This window comes from Castanea sativa, chromosome 6 (assembly GCF_040712315.1).
Source record: "Castanea sativa cultivar Marrone di Chiusa Pesio chromosome 6, ASM4071231v1".
Taxonomy (NCBI): domain Eukaryota; kingdom Viridiplantae; phylum Streptophyta; class Magnoliopsida; order Fagales; family Fagaceae; genus Castanea; species Castanea sativa.
This window is the reverse complement of record NC_134018.1, coordinates 61,829,081-61,855,406: the sequence shown is the minus strand read 5'-3', so window position 1 is coordinate 61,855,406 and position 26,326 is coordinate 61,829,081. Positions and strand designations below refer to the sequence as shown.

The 26,326-nt window shown below is 33.4% G+C and overlaps 2 protein-coding genes and 1 pseudogene across 2 annotated transcripts; 1 reads left to right on the top strand and 2 right to left on the bottom strand.

Annotated features, from left to right (window-relative positions):
* The first annotated feature begins 1,854 nt into the window (after positions 1–1,854).
* Positions 1,855–4,032, top strand: LOC142638651 (taxadiene 5-alpha hydroxylase). Its single transcript, XM_075812700.1, has 3 exons — positions 1,855–2,800; positions 3,108–3,295; positions 3,736–4,032. Exons 1-3 carry the CDS (start codon positions 1,855–1,857, stop codon positions 4,030–4,032), a joined length of 1,431 nt encoding a protein of 476 aa, XP_075668815.1.
* Positions 4,033–6,276: 2,244 nt separating this feature from the next.
* On the bottom strand, positions 6,277–15,613 carry LOC142640319 (uncharacterized; annotated as a pseudogene).
* A 3,939-nt stretch (positions 15,614–19,552) lies between these two features.
* LOC142641608 (uncharacterized) lies at positions 19,553–25,005 on the bottom strand. The gene is made up of 2 exons (XM_075816073.1): positions 21,577–25,005; positions 19,553–20,091 (listed from the first exon to the last, which is right to left on the bottom strand). Exons 1-2 carry the CDS (start codon positions 24,935–24,937, stop codon positions 19,715–19,717), a joined length of 3,738 nt encoding a protein of 1,245 aa, XP_075672188.1. The 5' UTR covers positions 24,938–25,005; the 3' UTR covers positions 19,553–19,714.
* Positions 25,006–26,326: the final 1,321 nt, after the last annotated feature.

Sequence of the window (26,326 nt, the reverse complement as noted above, 5' to 3'; positions counted from 1 at the left end):
ACCACTCTGGGAGTGGGTTTGCATAGGATGGACATTGGTAGCAAAAGGGTTAGGAAAATTTGATGCAGTGACGGTGAGAGTAGGACAGGTGGGGGCAAGAATACTAGAGGGTTGAGAGGGCATTGAATGATGTGACAGAATATGAGGGTAATTTTTATCTTTTGTTAACTTTTGATTTTTTTTTTTTCATATGTAATTTTCATTAGGAGGTAGGATTTTATATTCTTGATTTTAGGTGTTTTTAAGGGGTTGTTAGTCAAAATAGAGTCCTATTATGGTATTGTATTAATTATAATATGTTTAGGAATATTTTTACTTAAGAAATTAATTAGTTTTTTAGAACTTTGAAATGGGCATGCAATATGCAAAACAAAAATTTAGAGTTCAGAATATCAATAATATTTTTAAAGAGGTTTTTCTCTTTTTTATAATGTATTTCAGAGTTCTATCTTGTGGCTTCAAGAAACCTCTTTATAGATTTAAGGGTTTGCGTCTTGCTAGAATTATATCTTGTCTCGTCATGCTTTCCATTATGCATTAATTAATTGGTATCAATGAACTTGCTAGCATCCTGTTACCCATCTGATCACGCTTTCCGTTATGCCTCACTAAGTACATATTCATACACCTACATGCGAATGCATGTATATACAAATTACAAAACCAGCAAACATGTAATCTTCATTGCATGCACATCCCCACTTGTATAGATACATCAAAAGTCAAAACATCTGATTGCGTAGATAATATATACCAAATATATGCAAGTATATGTGAAATCTATTTACTTGTATATACAACTACGTGTGACAGTGGAAATGAATACTACTTCCTAGCTAGTTGTTATTCATCCTCTAGCTTCATGCTGCTTGTTTGACTGAGATTGCATGATACCCATGAATCCATTAGTCATGAGACTTAGTTTTATGAGCCTTATCTTTTAGATGGCAATCCACATATATAGATCCAAAAAATCTTGCTCCTAACATGGGTGTGTGATACTTAAGGCGCCCCCATTTATTGCTTAGAGCCACCCTTCACTAGCTAGCATTTGAAAAATGATTTGTCAATTACCTACATTCTAATCAGTGACAAAACCTCAAAATTCAGGAGGTGCAGAAAATCAAAAACTGAAAAAGCATTAGTGCAGCAGAGTTCCAAGGTGGATCATCCCTGCTTATCTAAGCAATGTTGTAATCAGCAATAATGGGGTACGGTAAAAGATTCCATTTTTCTGCGTTTTGACTTCTGAATCAAGAAATAAACATTTGCAAGAATTAGACTTTACCAGATATTTAGGGATCCTTGACTTATTATATTGTCAACAACAAGGTTTCAGAAAGAGGAAGAGATTGTGCGAGAATTTTTCAGTGATTTTGCTAATGTGTGCCTTAGACACACAATAATTAATCATTTTTAAAAAAAAAATTTGAGAATTAAAGTAATATGATAAAATATTTTTAAAAATAGATGTCTTAACGTGTGTCTTATGACACACATTAATTAACCGAACCCATTTTTCAGACACATTATGATGGTGACGTGTCCTTTTCAGGGGTTATGAAGTGCACATGCGAGGTCCATTTGCACTGTTTCGATGCTCTACTGGGGATATTCTTCACTGATAGTCAACTTAACCAAAACATCACAACCGTTAATTTGTAGATTAAATTAATTTGTTGGACGGTTATGACTTCTTGATTGGTTGACTTTTATGATAATCAACTCGGTTTGACCTACAAATTTTCTTCCTATTTGCACAATTCTTCTAATTATTTATCCATGCTCACCTGAGAACATGCTGGAGCTACTATAAATGTCAAAGTTGTGTCAATGTTCCTCACACCAATAACAATGGCTGTACAACTTGGCTATGTTGTTTCTTGTATATTCTCTCTCTTAGTTGCAATAGTCTCTATCACTTTCACTTTCTTGAAACACAAAAAAAGCTATAAAAAATCCAAGAAGCTACCACCTGGGCAGATGGGACTTCCTTGGATAGGTGAAACAATGGAGTTCTACAAAGCTCAACGTAAGAACCAACTTTTCGAGGAGTTTGTTCAACCTCGGATTACAAAGTATGGGAAAATATTCAAAACAACGCTAATGGGGTCACCAACAGTAGTGGTGAATGGAGCTGATGCTAATAGATTCTTTTTGTCTAATGAGTTCAAGTTGGTGATAAGCTCGTGGCCTTCTTCGACGGTTCAGCTTATGGGCAAGGACTCTATCATGGAAAAACAAGGCGAGAGGCACCGGTGCCTTCGTGGGCTTATAGGCACAAGTCTTGGCCATGCAGGGCTTGAGGCTTTAGTTCCTAAAGTTTGCAACTCTGTTCAATTGCACCTGAAAACAAAATGGCACGGCCAAGAGAAGGTTAGCCTTTACCGTTCCACAAAGGTTTTGACATTTAGCATAGTGTTTGAGTGCTTGTTGGGGATTAAGGTAGAGCCAGGAATGCTTACAACTTTTGAGAGGGTTTTGGAAGGGGTTTTTGCTCCACCAATTAGGTTTCCCGGCTCTAAGTTTTCTAGAGCAAGAAAGGCAAGGCTAGAGATAGAAAAGATGTTGATTAGTGCAGTGAGAGAGAAGAAGAAGGAGATGGAAGGAGGAGAGGAGGATGGGTTGTTGATGTCAAGATTGGTGTCTGGGATGATTAAAGGGGAGATTAGTGAAGAAGAGGTTGTTGATAACATGGTCTTGCTAGTTTTTGCAGCTCATGACACAACTTCTTATGCCATTGCCATGACATTCAAAATGTTGGCTCAGCACCCTAACTGCTATGCCCTCCTCCTTCAAGGTACTCTTATTTTTGAAGCTTTTATACAGTTCAAAGTGATTTTTTAAAGAGTAATTATTCAGTATTTTAGAGTACAAAAAGATAATACTCTTTCATCTTACGTAATAGTAGATTTCAATATTATTCACGTAAAAAGAGGGAGTATAACATTTATTACTGTAGAGGGAGATTACTTCATAAATTTTCCTTTTCTACTTAGCTGTTATACGAGTTTCTCACCAAGATTTGACCTTTAACTAACTTATTATATTTGAAGTAACTTCTATCTGAGTTCCTAATCACATTGGTGTATCTCATTTCTTGCCAGAACATGTTGATATAATGAGCAACAAAATACCGGGTGAGAATCTAACATTGGAGGATATGAAGAAGATGAAGTATACTTGGCAAGTTGCTCGTGAAAGCATGCGGCTGTTCCCTCCTATCTTTGGTTCATTCAGGAAAGCAATTGCTGACATTGAATATGAAGGATTCACCATTCCCAAAGGATGGAAGGTGCATGCAGGATTTCTTCTTTCTTTATTACATATGATAGACCAATTGAAGTTTGATAGCAATCCAACACCATGATTTTGAAGTACTATGCACCTAGATTGATACTGACAACCATTATTACAGGGAAATGATATTTTTACATCCAATTTTAACATTAATTTTCAATATGGACATTTTTTTTTTACTTTTTAAAATGTGTACATTAGCACATCAATTGTGGATATTGTGTAAAATAGTAGATGTAATATGAGCTAAAGAGCTTTAAGGGGGAAGTGTATATATGTTGGTTCAATCTAATCTAGTCAAGTTTCAATGTGATATGGACAAACCGGTGAATCTATGAAAACTTGAGACATAATGAAAATAAGACAAAATTAATTACATAAAATTTTGAAATTCCCCCTAAATTTTTTTTGACATTTGGTTGTGGTTCTCTGCAGGTACTGTGGACAACATATGGAACTCATTATGATGAAATTTATTGTCAAGATCCACTGAGTTTCAATCCAAGTAGATTTGAGGAGCCCATACCACCATATGTATTTCTTCCCTTCGGAGGAGGCCCAAGAGTGTGTGCAGGGTACCAACTATCCAAATTGAATATCCTCATTTTTGTTCATTTTATTGTAACTCATTATGATTGGTCCTTACTATATCCAGACGAGACAATCACCATGGACCCCCTTCCATTTCCTTCGCAAGGAATGCCCATAAAGATTTCTCCTAAGTTGCTATAAAGCAACCATGGATATTGGGGATTCTTATAGTGTAATTATGCGGTTCGATTTAGCACACACCAGTAAATTACTTCAGTTTATATTAACAATCATGGTTATTGGAAGATTAAGGCTTCATAAAATTTAGGTTGGGCTACTTCTAATCAATTCATCAAGCAGTAATGCCAAGTCTATAATCTAATAAGTCCACTATTGAATTTTTCATTTTCAGTCGTCCCATCATGTGAATTAAATTAAATAGCTCTTAAGTAATAGTGAAATAAAAAAATTAAAAAAAAATTATGTAAGCACCAAGAAAAAAAATTTAGGCCAATAAGCCAAATTTACCTAGATAAAAAACATGGGACAAGATTGATCAATACCTATAATAAAATAGATGTCACAACTCTCAATTTTATACCAAAAAATTGAGTTTATAATAAATTGGAAAAATATAAGAAAGACTCTCTACAAATTAAAACAATGTCATCTCAAAAATTGAATCTTGTACGATTTTAGACCTTTTAAAATACAAACAAATTAATCTAGTTATTTAGCCAAGTAATTAATTTAGGTAAATTATGCAATTCTAGGTTAACACATATCAATCATATTATTGTAAAGTGTGCAAATAAATAATACAACAATATGATGACTCAGGAAAATCAAACTGGAAAAAAATCTGGGGAGGATTTAACCTAATTATTCTCAAGGTAAAACTGTATCTACTATGAAAGAATTGAAGTTTACACAATAGCAACTTAGACCACTAACATTCTATTACTGCCTTGAGTAGGAAACTTACTACCATGACTACGTGACAGCTCCGAGTTTACGGACTATTTCTTTCTTAAATTCCTAGCAAGCACAAGCACTCCTACTTGTATATCTTTAAACTCTTAATGCAGCAACTGAATGATCATCGAGTTCTTAACATAATCTTGATTTTTGATAAGCCTAAATATATGTGAAAGCAAACACCTCTAAATCTCATAAGAGATTCACATACATAGCATAAATAACAACAAGACTCTAGAGAGCTTTGGGTACAAAACCCTAGATACAAAAAAAGGCACAAGATGCACTTTAATCTCTCTCTTAGAAGCCTTTAAAAACGTGCTTAGAGTTTCCTTTATATAGTGGGAGAAGTAGATTTAAAACCCTAATCCTTAATGGGATTGAACTGTTGTTTGGGCTGATTTAAAATTCTGCAGAAAATTCCTGATTCACGATTCTCGATCAATCAAGTCTATTCTTCGATCGATCGAACCGTGCAGAAATAGAACAGTAATTTCTTGCAACTACTCGATTCCAAACTTACATTAAACCAAACTTTAAGCAAGTCTAAATCTAAACTAAATGTTTTGATCATGGTTTGCCAATATAATACATATTGAAGTTCTAATACATTAGTCCCTAAGGTCTTAGAACCTAACAAATTTGATGTAGTTATATTTGAGACTCTCTCTCTCTCTCTCTCTCTCTCTCTCTCTCTCTCTCTCTCTCTCTCTCTCTCTCTCTCTCTCTCTCTCTCTGTGGCAACGCTCTCTGACTTGCTGCATTGGACTCTCTTGAGGTTTTGTAGTGTTGTCACATTACACCACACACACCACGACTTTGTATAAAGAAAAAAGTTGCCACCTTACTTCCATCCTCTTTCTAATAGAATAATATGGCTTTTGGATTAGGAAAACCACAGAGACCTTGATCAAATCTTTCAAGTGACCTTGAAGTGTTGAAGAGATCACGTTGGTGATTAGTGTCTCAACTTCCGTTTTGGAAACTATGAAGAGAAACCACTATAGAGACTACGGAGGCTAGAAGGAATACTGTCTCGGGTTTTGGTATTCTAAAAATTTGCTAACTAAATATAGGTTTTATTGTCGTACTTATATTGAGTACAATCAAGAGTTGGTTGGCTACTAATATAAACTGGAAAAATTGATATGCCTAGTCATGGTAAATCTCGCTCAACCAATGTTATGGAACACTTGATAACTGAATTTCAAATCACGATAATCTCACTTGTCTTCTCACATGTTCCCTTAAAACTAGCTTGATCAAGTTCCTCAACATAGCTCTTTGAACCTCTTCTTTCAGCTCTTTAACCTCAAAGATACAAAACAATTACAACTTAAATAAAATGAATACAGGAAAATATTGCAATTAAATTAGAAACATTGACACCAAATTTTCCAATACACTATTAACCTTAATAGATTACCCAAAAAAAAAAAGGGAGAAAAGATGCACATAATTACTGCATCAAGCATTGTTCAATCTTAAACTGAAGGTAAGCATGTCGACCACCTCCAATGTAGGTGCTTTTTCAATAGAGTGCTTCTTGGAAACCTCTTGCATGGTTGGCCTATATTTTGGATTGGTTGCCAAGCATGCCAATGCAAGCTTTGCAATCAAGACCACTTTGAATGCAACTTGATTTCTAGGAGATTTGAGGCGTTGATCTAAAATGTCTTTCAATTGTATATCGTGAGTGGTTGAAGTTGTTGCTGATGATGAAGATGAAGATGATGAGAGAAATGAAATAAGGTCTCCTGGATGATTTCCCATAATCACTTCCAATGTTAACACTCCAAAACTATAAACATCACATTTCTCATTCACTTCCATTGTATATGCAAGCTCTGCAAAATATAAGAATCTCACTTATCTAACTTGGTATGATACTATATAAACCTAAAGTGTAGTTCAGTGTTCCTTCCCATGTAAACTTATTTTTTTAACTGCAGCTATCCACCCTAAATTAAAACAGTATTTATAATGTGTACCATAAAAATCATAATGTTTCAACCAACACCTTGATTCAAGAATATAATTTGTGATATTCACCAACCATCCAAATTTGTGGTGTAAACTAATGGTCTCATTGTATAGGGTGCACATTTCTAATGCAATCAAAGTTTGGTGTGGATGTTACCCAATAGAGTTTTAATGTAGACAATGTGGTGAAAAATACATTTTAATGTCGAAACAATGTTGATCGTAAAATTTTGAAATTTCGGATGCATATGTTCATATAATTTATGCGGATGCTTAAAATTTATTCGGGTTCATATAACTCACCCATTTTACTTTATTTTTATACAGAATTACTTTCAATGAAACAGTATTGATTGTAAAATTTTGAAAGTTAGGATGCATATATTCATATAATTTATGTGAATGCTTATAATTATCCCTAATTTTTATTTTTATTTTTCCTTTCGGGCTAACAAACCCTTTTTACTTATATTTATACCCAATTACTTTCAGTGCATGGGGTTAAAGCAGGGGGCTTTTCAAATTCCTCCCTTTTATCTCTTTTTTATATTTTAATAATATTATATATATATATATATATAATATCACTTATTAAGCCCTTTATCTTCTTTTTTTCTCAAATGGATAAAAATTCATTTATTATTTAATTTATCAGAAATTATTTGATTTGTACACATTTTATGTTTTCAAAAATGTTATACTCAAATATGTAAACTATAATTTATTTTAACCAAAAAGGCTTAATCTAAAATTTTTAAAGAATATATTAATTGTTATTAATGTAATTTAAGGGAAAATTACAAATAACTAATTAGAAAAAAATGTTTATCTTTAATTATATAGAAGTGAATGGATGGAATTTGTTATAATAATAATAATAATAATAATAATAATAATAATAATAATAATAATAATAATAATAATGTTAAAAACATGATTTAACTCTAAATTCTACATACATACATACATACATACATACATACATACATACATACATACATACATACATACATACATATATATATATATATATATATATATATATGCGTGTGTGTGTGTGTGTTATTTTGTAATTTTAAACATTTTTGAGATATTTAGTTCACTACCGTGAAAAATTTTGTGACTCTTCTATTGTTTCAGTGACTAATTAATTTTATAGTAAAGTTTAATTATCATAAACTAGGTTGATTTTTCATACATATTAAAGATGTTGTAAGGTATTCATAAATTGATCTTTTAGCTATTAACTAACCCATAAACTAAACATAGCCATATTTGGAGTGAACCATGATCCTCATGTTATATATATATAAAAGACCTCCTACTCTGATACCATCCTACATTGCTAATTCTCCCAAAATGTTAAGCTGTTAGTATATAAACAAAGCTCTTCAATAAAAACTCTTTTCTTTATGAAAACAAACTCTTTGTTAAAACACACTTTTAATCCCTAAAATCTAGCCTATTTTCGTCTGTAAGTGATAATTTTTAATAATTTTTAATTCTTTATAAACTTTAAAATGATCATTTTTGTCCCTAACAAACTTAATATTAGTCATTTTTAGTCTTTAAATTTAACATGATTGTTTTTAGTTTTTAATGTATAATGTTGAGATGACCTGCCATGTTTTAGTGTGGTTACGTCATCTTTTTTCTTTTCTTTCTTTTTTTTTTTCTTTTTTCTAAAAGTCACTCACATTTTGTATTTAGAGATTTAGGGATATGCATGCAAGGGTTTTTATTTATTTTTTATTTCCATTAGAAGAATTGATGCTAGGATCTTTATAAGTTTGTAACATGTTCTACGCTGTTATCAATAAACAAAAAAAAAAAAATCTCTATTTATTTAGTATTGCTATTCTTATGTATATCTTATATTACACTGAAGAAATTAAGGCAAAAAACAAGACATTCATTATTTAATTTATTAGAAATTATTTGATTTGTACACATTTTATGTTTTCAAAAATTTTATACTCAAATATGTAAATTATAATTTATTTTAACAAAAAAGGCTTAATCTAAAATTTTTAAAGAATATATTAATTGTTATTAATGTAATTTGAGGAAAAATTAAAAATAACTAATGAGAAAAAAAATGTTTATCTTTAATTATATAGAAGTGAATGGATGGAATTTGTTATAATAATAATAATAATAATAATAATAATAATAATAATAATAATAATAATAATAATAATGTTAAAAACATGATTTAACTCTAAATTCTACATACATACATACATACATAATAAAGTTTAGTGACTCTTCTATTGTTTCAGTGACTAATTAATTTTATAGTAAAGTTTAATTATCATAAACTAGGTTGATTTTTCATACATATTAAAGATGTTGTAAGGTATTCATAAATTGATCGTTTAGCTATTAACTAACCCATAAACTAAACATAGCCATATTTGGAGTGAACCATGATCCTCATGTTATATATATATAAAAGACCTCTTACTCTAATACTATCCTACATTACTAATTCTCCCAAAAGGTTAAGCTGTTAGGAGATGATGAATTTATTTATTTAATCTAACAACCACTTTGCATTCTAATGGGGGCATGATGACATGAACTAGAGGCAAATATTTCAAGAAGAATAGTGGTTGTTCCAAAAAGGTACAAATGAATTACCTGGAGTTGTGTATCCAAATGTTCTGGCAAATGAAGTCTAATTCGATGAGTCAGGATTTAAAAACTTATTCGTGCCAAAATCTGAGATGTGAGCCTCATATTCCAAATCCAACATGATGTTCTTGCTTGATATATCTCGATGAACAATGGGAGGTGAGCAATCATGATGCATGTAGGATAAAGCATCAACCATGCCTTTAACTACATTCACCCTTTTGACCCATTCAAAATTAACTGTTTATTGCTCAGTATCTCTTCCAAGCTTCCCCCTTCTAAAAAATCGTAAACTAAGAATGAGTGTCGTGGATGTGAGCAGAAGCCATAAAACTTTGCTACATTGCGATGCCTAATTTCTAGTAGAGCATGAATCTCATTTTCAAAAGCTTTTGCATTGGCAATCCTATTATCCTGTATTGAATGAAATTTTTTCATAGCAACAACTTGACCTATTTGTAGCTCCGCTTTATAAACACTTCCACACCCTCCCACTCCAACACAATAGTTGGAGTCAAATCCCTTTGTTGCTTCAATGATACTTTCATACACCATTTTCCCATCATTGCTCCAAATTGTCAACATACTACCATTTTGAGCTTCTCTTAGATTGTTTAGATTGTTCCTTGTACCTTGGCACTTGAGAACATGGTAAAGAATCCCAAACACAGTCAATGATAGAAAAATTGTGCCTAAGATAGGAACAACAGAGAAGATCACAACTTTATTTTGTCTTTTCTCACCATAATTCTTGCTCCATGTAATAAAAGAGGGGCAAGCCTTCAAACCACTATTATTTCTTGATGCTCCAAACGGAGCCTCACAAAAGGCTTTATTATTGGGAAGAGGACCCTCCAATCGATTATATGATATATCTGAAAGCTCGGATTTATGTTAAAAATACAAGAGCTGTTTAGACCCTTAAACTAAAAGATTACGGCTCGGTTGATTTTACTCTAACTTAAACTAAGTGAGGAATAGAGTAAATGTGAGCGAACAAATTATAAAACTACTCTAAGCCATATTCAACAAATCACAATAGTAAAATGTAAGCTAAAAAAGTAGAGAAGAGAGATGCAAACACAAGAAATCACGCCGATGTGTTATCGAAGAGGAAACCGAAGAACTCGGCTAAAAACCTTTCCGCCGCCCTTCAAGCGGTAAATCGATCTACTAGACAATAAGTTGGGATACACAAATAGCAAAAGACCCTTTAAGCCTAGTTTACCCAATGCACCTAAGCCCTCCAAGCTCCTACTCCAACAAGGCTTCTTGGAACCATGTCTTGTCTAGCTTTCCAGATCTCGTAATGCGCCCGATTGCATCCACCAAAGCATGGCTTCTTCCAATGCTTCCCAGCAACACCAAATACTTACTAGACACTCGGTATGGGTGTGGTAAGTGTTTAGGTTATCAATCTCTTAATGATATAGAAATGGAGAGGTAGGAATAGAGGAAAACCACAATGGATGGTATGTAGAATTGTGGGTATGACAATCTCACACTCTCAAGGGTTGAGGCTAGGGTTTTCTCTTCTGAAAATCTCTCTACTCAATATATGGGTAAATATGGTATATATAGTGTGTATGAGGATGTAGTGGAGCAGATAGGACAAAATAGTAAAACAAACTGTTTTACGGGTATCTCGTGGGAAGGCCTTATCCGCGAGATACTCGCGAAAACCAGTTGTCACCATCTGTCATGACTCTTCGCATTTCAGTTATGTGCAAGGCACATGCATCATTTCACGGGATGCTTAGTCGCAAGCTACCAGCGAGAAATCTTCTATCTTCACATGCTTGAGTCTTCACACACACACACACACACACACACACTCTCTCTCTCTCTCTCTCTCTCTCTCTATCACACAACCCTTACAACAAAATCCCACATAAAGTACAGGGTATACAAGATTGAACAAAATTACAATCAAATTTGGCACGAAATTAAAGCCAACACAAAATAGTTGTAAATCATAACTTTACAATCTCCCATTTTGGCTATTCTATGACAAAATACCCTATAACAGACTCTAGACTTAACATGAGTTTAGGAACAGTGGAAAAACTCACTCATATATAATCTAGAAGCTGTGAAGCACTTGCACAAATACACATGTATCCTGAAACACTTGCACACAAACAAAACTTTCATTAAGCTTATGACAAGTTGAATATAAGGTACGTATATGAGCAAGTATAATACGATCAAGATAAAAAACAAGATATAAGCAATGAAACATAATTTGATCATACAAGAACAGTCATTACAGAAAGACTACAATGATCAGTTAACTAGTAAATGATCATCTGGACACACAATGTAATTAAGTGCAAAGCAAGAATTAATTGCATGTCTAAAACACTCAGCCAATGCAATATACCAAAGTATTTGTATTAAGAATACACGATCCAACAAGGGCACAAGAGTGTAGTACTCAAGATTAACTATAAGTACAAAAAAATGCTACAAAGCAAAGAGATAAACACAAATATTAAACTGAATTTAAAACAAAGTACTTAAAGCTTTAAAAGAAAGCAATGTAAAATGAAAGAGTTCTAGACTATGGCATAAGCTAATAAACTACTAAACCACAAAAGAGTTAACCAAAAAGTCTAGGTCTATGAAGTGCATGTGCTACACTATGCTCTACGTATCTCCCCCTCAAAATGTGCTACTCTCCCTCAAAATTGTCTCCTATTTTTTGACTGGAATGGCCAAAAGAGCTAGAACTCATCGGATTCGGAGTCAGATCCATAAGCCGTCGACATTTCCTCGATCTGTGATGATAGGGGCAGTGATTTAACCTTGGAGGTAAGCAAATTTCTCCGTGGTATGTTGCACATGAGACTCAAGCATGCCATATATTTGATCAACCATGGCAAGAAGGTGATCAAGACGGTTGGATTCTCGTGAAGGTGCTGAAGAAGATGGTTGTGCTGAAGTCTCTGGGGCAAAAGTGAAGTGATCAATCTCATCCTTTGTGTCACCACCTTCTTCTTGAACAGCAACTCTTGGAATATGAGAAGTGCTAGTCTTTAATCCTTTGATGTGAGCCGTGCTTCGAGTCACTGTGTGACCACCAATAGGATAATCCCTCTGAACCACAGTGAGACCACTCGGAAGTTTGAGCCTTGTTTTGCAATTAGGCCCATTACGAGTGAGGGGAATGGCAAAATTGTTCTGGAGTTTTTCTTCTCAATGCTTTTCTTCAAAAGATGGAGGATGTGACCACAGATATCAATCTCTTTGTGGGTGAAGAGATCGAACAAGAAGATGGTCCTTGGCTTGGACAATGTTGTCAAGTTAGTGACCGGGCACAAGTTGCTGATCATCACATGAGTAAGGGTCCTCATCTCTGGACTGAATGGGATGGTGTTTATGGAAGTTTTCTTAGAAGTACCATCAAGTATCTTCACCATCTCCTCAGTAGAATCCAATCTCTCGTCATATTGTATTGTAATTAGTTGAGATGGAGGACGAACTTCTAAGAACTCCTGAATGCTGTCCCTAGTGATGACAAATTCTTTGTGTCGTACCCAGCAATTTATATGATCCCGTTCAACACTAGCATTGGAGAAAAACTCTCTGATAATCTCCGAGTACACTACTCCACTTGGATTCAGTAGTTTTGTCCATGTTCTTTCCTTGAACACTTCAGGAATGAAAAGTGTCTGTAAGAGTTTCTAACTGCACAACCCTTTCCATGATAATAGTTGCTCCTTTGTAGAAGTTATCGTACTTCATGTCTACCTCAATAGACTTGAAGTGTCAGAATCTGTGCGAGCATGCTTGGAGGATGGTTTCTTGGCAGTATGCTTGGTGGGAGACATCTGCACAATAAACATAAAGCACAAAAAGAAAAACAGAAATACAAAATAGACCACAAAAAACTTGATTAGATTCAAGTTAGTCCAAAATAGAAGTAAACACATCTTAAAACAGAGTATAATAAACTCAAAACATGTATAAGTATAGAAACATGTAAACATAAAAACAAAGCAAAAAAAATGACTGTGCATGTGTGTGCATGTGCTGATGCATGTGTATGCGTGTGCTGATGCATGTGTGTGCAGCAGGTGTTGCATAGTGTGTGCCTAAGTGATGTATGGCATGGAAATGTGAGGCACAAAATGGATAAAGTGTGTAAAACACACCCCCAATGATCAAAACATGTTAAGCATGTCTAATCATGGGTAAACCCAAGCATTGGAACTCATTTGAGTCCAAACCAACACAAGAATGTCATTAGGACATTTTGTCAAACACCTAACATGCAACAGAGTTCTACATTAATGAACAATGCAAGAACACAAAGAAATCTGCCTAAAGACATACTTAGAATGCCACATGGGGCCAACATAGACACAAACACAGCACATGGGACTCACCCCAAACAAAAAAATTGAAAAAATTTTGCTTAGATATCATGAACCCAACCCTTGTTTTGAAAATCCCCAAAATTTGTAACCCTAAGAAAATTTCTGCATAATCTAAGCCAAAAAAAAAAATGAAAAGAATGTTTAAAAAAACATACCTTGAAGAGATTTTGCTTGAAAAAGTTGGAGTTTATTATCACCCAGATTAAGTAGAAACAATGACGTCAACCTTCCTAATTCCTTTGGAATCTGCTCGACTATATGATTAAAGGAGAGATCAAGCAAATGTAGCTGGATGGATCCTCCAAGTTGAGGAAGAATTACACCAGGAATTCTATTATTGGAGAATTTCAAGTTTTGCAAACTTTGGCACTTCCCCCACTTTTGAGAAAGTTCTCTATAGATATTATTATATCTCAAATCAATATATATCAAATTCGGGTAAATGCCTAAATCTTCTTATATATTTCCTCCTAAATGGTTTCCGTGCAAGTCCAATCTTACTAAACTGGTGCAGTTTCTCAGACTTTTTGGAATGGAACCTATGAAATAGTTGTCATATGCTGAGAAATTTTGAAGAGATCCACCATAACAAACATTTTGAGGAAGATACCTGGACAACATGTTTTAAGAAAACGTCAAATACTTTAAATATGTTAGATTATTAAATTGGAAAGGGATGGAACCATTAAATTCATTCTTGAACAACCATAAAAGGGTAAGAAGTTTGAGCTTTCCTAATTCTGGTGGGATATAGCTAGATAATTTATTTATCTCCAAATTAAAGAGAGTGAGCTTTGTCAAGTTCCCAATGGAAGTAGGGATTGAACCAAAAAGTTTGTTTTCGCTAAGGTCTAAATTGGCTAAATTGCTCAAGTTTCCTACAGAAGAAGGGATAGATCCACAAAGAATGTTCTCCCATAGATAAAGAGTAGATAAGTTGCTCAAGTTTCCTATAGAAGCAGGTATTTGACCAAAGAGATTGTTCATGCTCAAAGAAAGCTCACTAAGAAATCCCAACTTTCCAATTTCTTCAGGTATAGGTCCAAAAAGTGTGTTATTGCTGAGGCGTAAAACACTCAGGTTGCTTAAGTTTGCTACAGAAATAGGAATGGAACCTGAGAGATTGTTTTTGTACAGATTAAGCCAAGCAAGAGATCCCAACTTCCCAATTTCTTGACAAATGGATCTAGAAAGTTTGTTTTCACTAAGAGCTAATAGGGTTAAGGAGCCCAGGTTTCCGATAGATGCAGGAATGGAACCTGTGAGGAAATTACTATGCAAAGAGAAACTCCTAAGAGATGTTAGCTTTCCGAGTTCTTGAGGAATAGACCCGGAAAGTTTGTTATCATAAAGAACCAGAGTGATTAAGTTGCTCAAGTTTCCAATTGCTACAGGGATTGAACTTGTGAAACCGTTACTAGACAAGTTTAGGTCATTGAGCAATTTTAGATTTCCAACTTGATGAGGAATGGATCCGGTGATGTAATTTTCATGAAGATATAATATACGAAGGCTTGTCAGTTGGCTTATTTCACATGGAATTCTTCCAAAGAGTTGGTTGGTAGATAAATCAAGGTATATCAGCGTAGAAAGGTTTCCCGATTGGGAAGGAATGGTACCATAGAGTCAATTGTTGCTTAGATTAAGACTTATGAGACTGTGTAAGAATGAGAAGCTGAAAGTGTGGAGTGTACCTTTTAAATCAGCACCTGGGAGGTTGACATGAGAGATGCTGCTAAAGTTGTTGCAAGAAATTCCAACCCAATGGCAAGTGATGTTTCCAACCCAAGGCTTTGTAACATCTGACTTGACTAATAATAGAAAATTAGTAAATAAAAGTGGTAGTCACCCAAAAATAAAAATAATGAAGTGGTGGACCGCTGACCTTTTTTCTTTTTCTTTTTTTTCTTATTTGTTTTATTGTTTTGGTTTTAATTTATGAGTGGTTCTACTATTATAAATTATTTTACAATTTTTTGTTACAATTTTGATCTGGTAGTTTGTGAGTGGTTGTTTATCCCATACATATGGACTAATAATTTTTTCTTCACTACTCACACACTTCTATATCATAGTTGTGGCAAAAAAAATTGTGTAATGGACTAATAATTACTTTTTCCTAATTTATTAGCTTGAGGTCTAATTTTCTCTCTGTTTGTGATTTGGGTCTGCATTGAGAACTACGACACTATTTAATATGTTGTTTAGCTTTGTGAGTTTGTGTTGATTTTTTTTATCATCCTTTTTGTTTTATTTAGCAAATATAATTAGTCTTTATTGTTAAAAATAGGATTTATAATAAGATTGTAGATGAGTTTTAGACAATTGCTTCAACATTTTGTAATGATTTTTGACATTTATAAGAATGTCGGGTTCTTTTTTAATAAATAATTATATTGCAATTTATTTAAAAATAGTTATTTTGTGTCTTTTTTGTTGTTGGCATTTTATTAGCACTAAATGAATGTTAATTTATACTGTGTAAAATGTGCTAAGAGCTTTTAGTGAGAAGTGTATATATGTTGGTTCAATCTAATCTAGTCAAGTTTCAGTGTGACATGGACAAATCGGTGAATCTATGAAAACTTAAGTCATAATGAAAATAAGTCAAAATTAACTACATAAAATTTTGAAATTCCCATTTAAAAATAATTGACATTTGGTTATGGTGCTCTGCAGGTACTGTGGACAACATATGGAACTCATTATGCTGATGATTATTGACAAGACCCACTGAGTTTCAATCCAAGTATATTTGAGGAGCCCATACCACCATATGTATTTCTTCCCTTCGGAGGAGGCCCAAGAGTGTGTGCAGGGTACCAACTAGCCCAATTGAATATCCTCATCCTTGTTCATTTTATTGTAACCCATTATGATTGGTCCTTACTATATCCAGACGAGACAATCACCATGGACCCCCTTCCATTTCCTTCGCAAGGAATGCCCATAAAGATATCTCCTAAGTTGCTATAAAGCAACCAAGGATATTGGGGATTCATATAGCGTATTTATGCAGTTCGATTTAGCGCACACCAGTAAATTACTTCAGTTTATATTAACAACATGGTTATTGGAAGATCAAGTATTCATAAAATTTAGGTTGGGCTACTTCTAATCAATTCATCAAGCAGTAATGCCAAGTCTATAATCTAATAAGTATACTATTGAATTTTTCGTTTTCAGTTGTCCCATCGCCAGTGGCGGCTTTAGAAATTTTTTTCAAGATGTTCCTCAACAAGCATAAATTAGACAATCTAATAAAAAGAAAAATTTGTAAATTGACAACAACAACAATAAAAAAAACATGCAAATACATAAAGTTTACAATTGCCTTCTACATAGTTTTCTCATCAAATATTTGTTCATAATTCTAGCAAAAGAATAAACAATAAACTATAAGTTTATTTGAAATATTAATAAAATTATTGATTATTGTTATTTAGTTGTTTCATTAATTTGTTTGTCTTTTATAAATTATAATTTGTTATAGTTGTTTCATTAATTATAAAATTATTAATTGTTGTTTAGCCTAACACAATTTAATTTATTTATCTTTTATAATGTATTGATTAATTAAATTATTATTTATTAGTTATATTAGCACACACCCATGTGTAGATAATCTTTTTTTGAGAAACAATGATGCAGATAATTATTTAATTTGACACAAGCTATATATATATATATATATATATATATATATATGGGTTGTGTTAGTGGGCACCGTAAGGTGCCCGTTAACAACATATTTTGGGTAATTTTTTGTGTAAATTTTTCAATTTTTGACATTTTTTCAGTTTTTAGCAAATTTTTTTTTTTATCTCTTTTAACAATTTTTTAATAGCTTTTTTTCCTCTTTTTAAATGAAACAGAAAAAAGAGGAAAAAAAGTGCTTGTTAACATTTCTCTCTCTCTCTCTCTCTATATATATATATATATATATATATATATATATATATATGTATATCAATGAACATCAAAAGAGAAAGTGACCCATGAGAAAGTACTTTGATAAAAGGAAATTCTAAATTCCTAAATTGCCCAAGACCAATCCGGTTTTTCCTTTGATTTTTTTCCTTTCCACCATTTTTTAATTCTCTCATCTTTATCTTCTCTTTTTTTTTCTTTTTTCTTTTCTTTTTTCAGATGGTTCTCATCCACACATTTAAACTTCTCTTACTTTCCCAATGCCTTGACTAGTTGACTTGCACCTTCCTAGCTCTCAACTAATCATCTCTCATCTACACAGGTTCTCTCTTTTTCCTATCTTTTTTTTTTTCTCTTGCAAGTGTCTTCCTCTCCGCCTTCTCAGTCTCTTCATTCTCTTCCTAACAAATCTTTTCCTCTCCGCCTTCTCAGTCTCTTCATTCTCTTCCTAACAAATCTTTTCCTCTCCCTCCTTCTCAGCGTCAGTTACAAACAACAAAAATGCAAGATTTTTTCAAACTTTTGTCATAAAAATCTTGCAGAAACATTGTGTCTTCATCTAATGTTGGGCTTGCTGTCCATTTTTTTTTTTTTTTGAGAATCCGTGGGCTAAGGGCTTGCCATTGCTCTGTTACAATTTTTTTTTTTTTTTTCAGATTTTAGTTCAAATTTCTTTTTTGGGTTTTTTTTTTTCTTGAAAGTAAAACAAATATATATATTTTTTAAAAAAATTTGAGGATGTTCCTCAATTTGTTTTTAAGAGTAAACAAATAAATTTTTTTTTAATTATTATATATAAAAAAAAATTTCTAGCTCAAGTGTTTCCAGGAACACCCTGAGCTGAATGTGGCTCCACCACTGCCCATCGTGTGAATTAAATTAAATAACTCTTATGTAATAGTGAAATAAAAAAAAAATTACATAAGCACCAAGAAAAAAAATTCCCACCAAAGTGACAAATTTACTTAGATAAAAAACATGGGACAAGATTGATCAATACCTATAATAAAATAGATATCACAACACTCAATTTTATACTCAAAAATTGAGTTCGTAATAAATTTGGGAAAATATAAGAATGACTCTCTACAAATTAATACACTGTCATCGGAAAAAATGGAATCTGATGTAGTTATATTTGCCTTAACTCTATGTTGTGTAGTGACTGTAGTAGCCACCAATTTATCATTCTTGTGTAAGTCTTGGGTAGAAAAAAAAAGGGTTTTTTGCTCTCTCTCTACTCTCTCTCTCTCTCTAGCAATGCTCTCTATATTGCTGCATTAATTGGACTCTCTTGAGGTTTTGTAATGTTCTCACATTACACCACACACACCACGACTTTATATAAAGAACTTCCATCCTATTTCTAATAGAATAATATGGCTTTTGGATTAGGAAAACCACAGAGACCTTGATCAAGTCTTTCAAGTGACCTTGAAGTGTAGAAGAGATCACATTGGTGATTAGTGTCTCAACTTCCGTTTTGGAAACTATGAAGAGAAACCACTATGGAGGCTATAAGGAATACTCTTTCGGGTTTTGGTATTCTAAAAATTTGCTAACTAAATATAGGTTTTATTGTCGTTCTTATATTGAGGACGATTAAGGGTTGGTTGGCTACTAATATAAATTGGAAAAATTGATATGCATAGTCATGGTAAATCTCGATCAACCAATGTTATGGAAAACTTGATAACTGAATTTCAAATCATGATAATCTGACTTGTCTTCTCACATGTTCCCTTAAAACTTGCTTGATCAAGTGCCTCAACATAGCTAGCGCTTTGAACCTCTTCTTTCAGCTCTTTAACCTCAAAGACACAATACAATTACGACTTAAATAAAATGAATACAGGAAAATATTGCAATTACATTAGAAACATTGACACCAAATTTTTCAACACACTACTGTCGTTAATAGATTACCAAAAAAAAATACCAAGGGAGAAAGATGCACATAATTACTACATGCATCAAGCATTGTTAAATCGTAAATTGAAGGTAAGCATGTCAACCACCTCCAATGTAGGTGCTTTTTCAATAGATAGCTTCTTGGAAACCTCTTGCATGGTTGGCCTAGATTTTGGATTGGTTGCCAAGCATGCCAATGCAAGCTTTGCAATCAAGACCACTTTGAATGCGACTTGATTTCTAGGAGATTTGAGGCGTTGATCTAAAATGTCCTTCAATTGTATATCATGGGCGGTTGAAGTAGTTGCTGATGATGAAGATGATGATGAGAGAAATGAAATGAGGTCTCCTGGATGATTTCCCATGATCACTTCCAATATTAACATTCCAAAGCTATAAACATCACATTTCTCATTCACTTCCATTGTGTATGCAAGCTCTGCAAAATAGAAGAATCTAACTTATCCAACACTTAGTATGATACAGTGTAAACCTAAAGTGTAATTCATTGTTGCTTCCCATGTGAACTTTTTAATTGAAGCTATCCACCCTAAATTAAAACACTATTTGTAATATATACCATAAAAATCATAATATTTCAACCAACACCTTGATTCAAGAATATAATTTGTGATATTCACCAACCATCCAAATTAGTGGTGTAAACTAATGGTCTCATTGTATAGGGTGCACATTTCTAATGCAATCAAAGTTTGGTGTGGATATTACCCAATAGAGTTTTAATTTAGACAATGTGGTGAAAATAAATTTTAATGCCGAAACGGTGTTGATTGTAAAATTTTGAAATTTTTAATGCATATGTTCATATAATTTATGTACATGCTTATAATTAACCCTTATTTTTATTTTTATTTTTCCTTTTGGGCTAACTCACACTTTTTACTTTATTTTTATACACAATTACTTTCAATAAAATAGTGTTGATTGTAAAATTTTGAAAGTTAGGATGCATATATTCATATAATTTATGTGAATGCTTATAATTAACCCTTATTTTTATTTTTATTTTTCCTTTAGGGCTATCAAACCCTTTTTTACTTCATATTTATACACAATCACTTTCAGTGCATGGGGTAAAAGTAGGGGGGTTTTTTCAAATTCCTCCCTTTTATCTCTTTTCTTATTAAATTTTATATATACACACACACATATATATACACACACACACACATATATATATACACACATTTCACTTATTAAGCCCTTCATCTTTTTTTTTCCCCCAAATGGATAAAAATTCATTTATGGCACAATGCTAAATGAAATTGTCCCCCCCCCCCCCCAAACACACACACACACACACCAAAAAAATAAAATCATTAATTCTAAAGGAAATTAAAGTATAACTTTCAAGAATATAGGAGAAAAGCAATATTCCCATTTTATGTTTAGAGTAGTTCACATTTCCCTCATTTATATTTGGAACCAACCAATTTCCCTCTCTATGTTTCAGAAATGAGCAAATACCCCAATTCTATTGCTCCCTCTATTAATTCTAATGGAATCATCTAATTTCTAAAAGATTATATTGTGCAAAATCTAAAATACTCTCAACTAAAAAATAAAAACTCCAATGCTTTCTCTCTTCTCTCCAAATCCAGATATAGTAAAGCCAAACAATACAGAAGCTTGATCTGTTTGTTTAATGGCCATGGGAAAAATTATTCAATTCGTTTTGTTGAATATGCCCTTGGGTTTTGGGGGAATAGAGTGTGGATTATGATGAGGTTCAACACAGTCCACCGGAGGACCAATGCCAATTTGCCACGCTAAGTTATACTCAGTGTGTGTGTGCATGTTTATCAAATATAGGTGTGTATCCAAATGTCCCAGCAAATGCATGTGTGTGTGTGTGTGTGTGTTTATCAAATAAAAAAAGATACTTAGGAAAAAATTATATTACCTGGAGCTATGTATCCAAATGTTCCGGCAAATGTAGTCCAATTGGATGAGTCAGGCTTTAAAAATCTAGCTATGCCAAAATCAGAGATACGTGCCTCATAATTTGAATCTAACAAGATGTTCTTGCTAGATATGTCTCGATGAACTATGGGAGGTGAGCAATTGTGATGCATATAGGATAAAGCATCAGCCACGCCTTTAACAAGATTTGCCCTTTTGATCCAATCAAAACCAACTACCTCTTCTTTATTGCTCAATATATCTTTCACACTACCCCTTTCTAAAAACTCATAAACCAGAAATGATTGTCGTGGATGTGAGCAAAAGCCAAAAAGCTTTACCACATTCCGATGCTTAATTTCTAGAAGAGCACGAATCTCGTTTTCGAAACCCTTTGCATTGGTAATATCACCATCTTGTACTGAATGAAGTTTTTTCACAGCAATAACTTGACCTGATTGTAGCTCTGCTTTGTAAACACTTCCACACCCTCCCACTCCAACACAATATTTAGAGTCAAATTCCTCTGTTGCTTCAATGATGCTCTCATACACCATTTTCCCATCATAGCTCCAGATTGCAAACATATTACCATTTTGTGCTTCTCTTGCATTGCTTACCTTGTTCTTCAATTTTGGGCGCTTCAAAACAATGTAAAGAATCCCACATACAATCATTGAGAGAAAAATTATGCTTAAAATAGGAACAATAAAGATAATCAGAACTTTATTTCGCCTTTTCTCACTAGGATTCTTGCCCAAAGTAATGGAAGAGGGACAAGCCTTTAAACTAGAGGCATTACCACACAAACCTTTATTATTTCTCAATGCTTCAAATGGAGCCTCACTAAAGGCTTTATTGTTGGGTAGAGGACCTTCCAAGCAATTGTATGATATATCAACATTGGTCAGGCTTGACATTTCACCAAAAGTGATTGGAATGGAGCCAAAGAGCTCATTATGAGAGAGATTCAATGTTTCTAAGCTTCGCAGTTCTCCAAGCTGTGGTGGTATTTTTCCAATCAACAAATTCTCACTCAAATCAAGCATTTGAATAAACTGTATGTTGCCAATCTCAGTTGGAACACTCCCCTTAATTTTATTTTTGCTTAAGTTCAAGTTCAATAAATTTGCACACTCCAAAATTTGTTTGGGAAATGATCCTGTTAAATTGTTGGCTGAAAGAATAAGAAATTGCAGATTGGATAGCATTCCAATTTTCGATGGAATAGTACCAGAAAGTTGATTATCACCCAAATGAAGGAGAAACAATGATGTCAAATTTCCTAATTCTTTTGGAATCTGCCCAACTAGATGATTGAAGGAGAGATCAAGTACGTGTAGCTCGGTGGATCTTCCAAGCTCAAGAGGTATTACACCAGAAATTCTATTATTGGAGATTTTTAAGCTTTGCAAACTTTGGCATTGCCCCCACTTTTGAGAAAGTTCTCCATAGAAATGGTTATAACTCAAATCGATATACGTCAAATTTGGGTATATGCCAAAGTCTTCTGATAAATTTCCTCTTAACTGGTTTCGCTCAAGCCTCACTCGTACTAAGCTGGTGCAATTTCTCAAGCTTATTGGAATGGAACCGATGAAATAATTGTCATATGCTATGAATTTTTGAAGGGATCCACTATTACAAACATTTCGTGGAAGATAACCAGACAACATGTTTTCCTCCAATGCCAAATACCACAGATTTGTAAGATTATTAAATTCGAAAGGTAGAGAGCCATTAAGTTCATTTGTGAACAACTTCAGATCGGTAAGAAGTTTGAGCTTTCCTATTTCTGAAGGGATTGGGCCAGAAAGATTGTTCATGTACAAATAAAGTACATCAAGAAATTCCAACTTTCCAATTTCTTCAGGTATGGGTCCAGAAAGTGTGTTATTGTCAAGTTCTAACAAACTCAAGTTGCTTAAGTTTCCTATAGAAGTAGGAATTAAACCTGAAAGTTTGTTTGCACTAAGGTCTAAAGAGGCTAAATTTCCTAAGTTTCCCATAGAAGAAGGGATAGATCCACAAAGATTGTTCTTCCATAGATAAAGAGTAGACAAGTTGCTCAAGTTTCCTATAGAAGCAGGTATTGGACCAGAGAGATTGTTCATGTAAAGAGCAAGACGACGAAGAAATCCCAACTTTCCAATTTCTTCAGGTATGGGTCCAGAAAGTGTGTTATTGTGGAGTTCTAACAAACTCAAGTTACTTAAGTTTCCTATAGAAGTAGGAATTAAACCTGAAAGTTTGTTTGTGCTAAGGTCTAAACTGGCTAAATTTCCTAAGTTTCTCATAGAGGAAGGGATTGATCCACAAAGATTGTTCTCCCAAAGATGAAGTGCAGACAAGTTGCTCAAGTTCCCTATAGAAGCAGGGATTGGACCAGAGAGATTGTTCATGTTTATAGAAAGCTTTTGAAGAGATCCCAACAATCCAATTTCTTGAGGTATGGGTCCAGAAATTTGGTTAGCGCTGAGAAATAAAGTACTCAAGTTGCTCAAGTTTCCTATAGAAGCAGGTATCGGACCAGAGAGATTGTTCATGTAAAGAGCAAGACTACTGAGAAATCCCAACTTTCCAATTTCTTCAGGTATGGGTCCTGAAAGTATGTTATTGTTGAGCCATAAAACGCTCAGGTTGCTTAAGTTTCCTATAGAAGTAGGAATTAAACCTGAGAGATTGTTTTTATATAGAATAAGCCAAGCAAGAGATGTTAGCTTTCCGAGTTCTTGAGGAACAGACCCGGAAAGTTTGTTATCATAAAGAACCAGAGTGGTTAAGTTGCTCAAGTTTCCAATTGCTACAGGGATTGAACCTGTGAAACCGTTACTAGACAAGTTTAGGACATTGAGCAATTTTAGATTTCCTACTTGATGAGGAATGGATCCAGAGAGTTGGTTGGTAGATAAATCAAGGTAGATTAGCTTAGAAAGGTTGCCCAAGTGGGAAGGAATGGTACCGAAGAGTAAGTTGTTGCTGAGATCAAGACTTACGAGACTGTGTAAGCATGAGAAGCTGAAAGTGTGGAGTGTACCTTTTAAAGCAGAACCTGTGAGGTTGATATGAGAGATGCTGCTAAAGTTGTTGCAAGAAATTCCAACCCATTGGCAAGGGATGTTTCCAACCCATGAAGACAACCGAAACTGGCTTTGGTTGTCAAGGCTGGCTTTCCATTCCAAAAGAGCCTCTGCTTCTAGTCCCATCATTGTTACTACATTGGAAGGTGAAGTTGCAGAGGAAGAAGAAATAGCAACATGGAAAGAAGAAGCCAAGGCAAGAATGATAATGAAAGCCGCGGTGAATAAGCAATGGAAAATCGGTCTCTCTATTAAGGACATCATGACTTTGATAAGTTGCATGCGAGGATATAGATTGTTGGTAGATGGCAGAAAGGAATTGGGTGATCAGAGAACAAATGGCTTTATGGTTATGTAGGTCAGTAGGTGCATGAAGTAGTATATATAGACATTCTCCACATTAATTAGGAGAATCATCTGAGGGCTTTAACGTAATTTTATTTGTTTTTTCCAGGTGTAACATAATTACTGTATGTCATATGAATGATTTTTTTTTTAAAAAACTTTAATTATTTTATAAAAAAAAATAGAAAAATGAATATGCGACAATGTATTATTAGTGTTGTATAAAGTTTTTTTTTAGAGATAATTACAATATGTTGTTAACCTGCCGTTCAAACATTTTTTCCTTTAAATCCCTAAACATAATGTACATTGGGAGATGCCGTATGGTTTTTATTGGGTGGAATCATATAGTTTGAAAATTGAAAAGGGAGAAAAAGAAGAAACATACAAACAAACAAAACCTTGACCAACATAGTTAAATAAATTCTATTTCTACCACCTATTTTGCCTAATTTTTGTAGCATATAAGCATATTTCTTAGTGATGGTTTGTGATAGCTATTATTTTAAATCAATTTTTTTTTTTGGTACCAGTTAGCTTAGTGGCTTGTATCCCGCTAGTTGTTATTAACAACCATATGCTTGACTCAACTTGAGTCAAGCTCATGGTTGTTATAACAACTAGCGGGATAAAAAAAAAACAACCATGAGCTTGACTCAAGTCAATAAAGTTGAGTCAAGCATATGGTTGTTAATAACAACTAGCGGGATAAAAAAAAACAACCATGAGCTTGACTTAAGTCAATAAAGCCTGGGCCATATAGTAACTATTTTGTAACAATTAATTGTTAAGTTAATTTTTGTCCAAACAAAAAAGAGTAAGATTAGAAATACAAATATTTTTTTTAAAAAAATTTACAAACTGCTGATGTAGTGAATAGTTGTTAGTAAATGAAAAAGCGATGTTAATGGTGAGTTTATATGAAAACCAATAATAAGTTGGTCACGTCAATAATTTGTAAAAATGTTATAAAATAGTTTGTGAATGTAGCGCTACTCAACAAGAAATTATACTTAGTAAATACTAAGTTATAGTCTAAGATCTTTCTCAAAAAAAAAAAAAAAGTTATAATCTAAGATTACAACTAACTTTGTAACTAAACTATGTCCAAACAAAGAAGAGTAATACTAGAAATACAAATTTTTTACAAAAATTTTTACAAACTATTGATATGGTGAATAATTATTTGTAAATAAAAAAGTAATATTAATGGTAGGTCTAGATAAAAACTAATAATAAATTAGTTATATCAACACTTTGTAATAATGGTCAATAAAGCCAAAGTATTAAAGCTTGACCTTATGTCAATAAAGCCTGAAATTGTGG

What these genes read in the sequence shown, in the direction of transcription:
- LOC142638651 (XM_075812700.1), top strand. Translation starts at nt 1,855, where the DNA reads ATGGCTGTACAACTTGGCTATGTTGTTTCTTGTATATTCTCTCTCTTA. An exon ending in CTATGCCCTCCTCCTTCAAG is followed by an intron (nt 2,801 to 3,107) that starts GTACTCTTATTT and finishes ATTTCTTGCCAG; the next exon opens with AACATGTTGATATAATGAGC. An exon ending in CCATTCCCAAAGGATGGAAG is followed by an intron (nt 3,296 to 3,735) that starts GTGCATGCAGGA and finishes GGTTCTCTGCAG; the next exon opens with GTACTGTGGACAACATATGG.
- LOC142641608 (XM_075816073.1), bottom strand. Translation starts at nt 24,937, where the DNA reads ATGCAACTTATCAAAGTCATGATGTCCTTAATAGAGAGACCGATTTTC. An exon ending in ATTTGGATACATAGCTCCAG is followed by an intron (nt 20,092 to 21,576) that starts GTAATATAATTT and finishes TCTATTTTGCAG; the next exon opens with AGCTTGCATACACAATGGAA.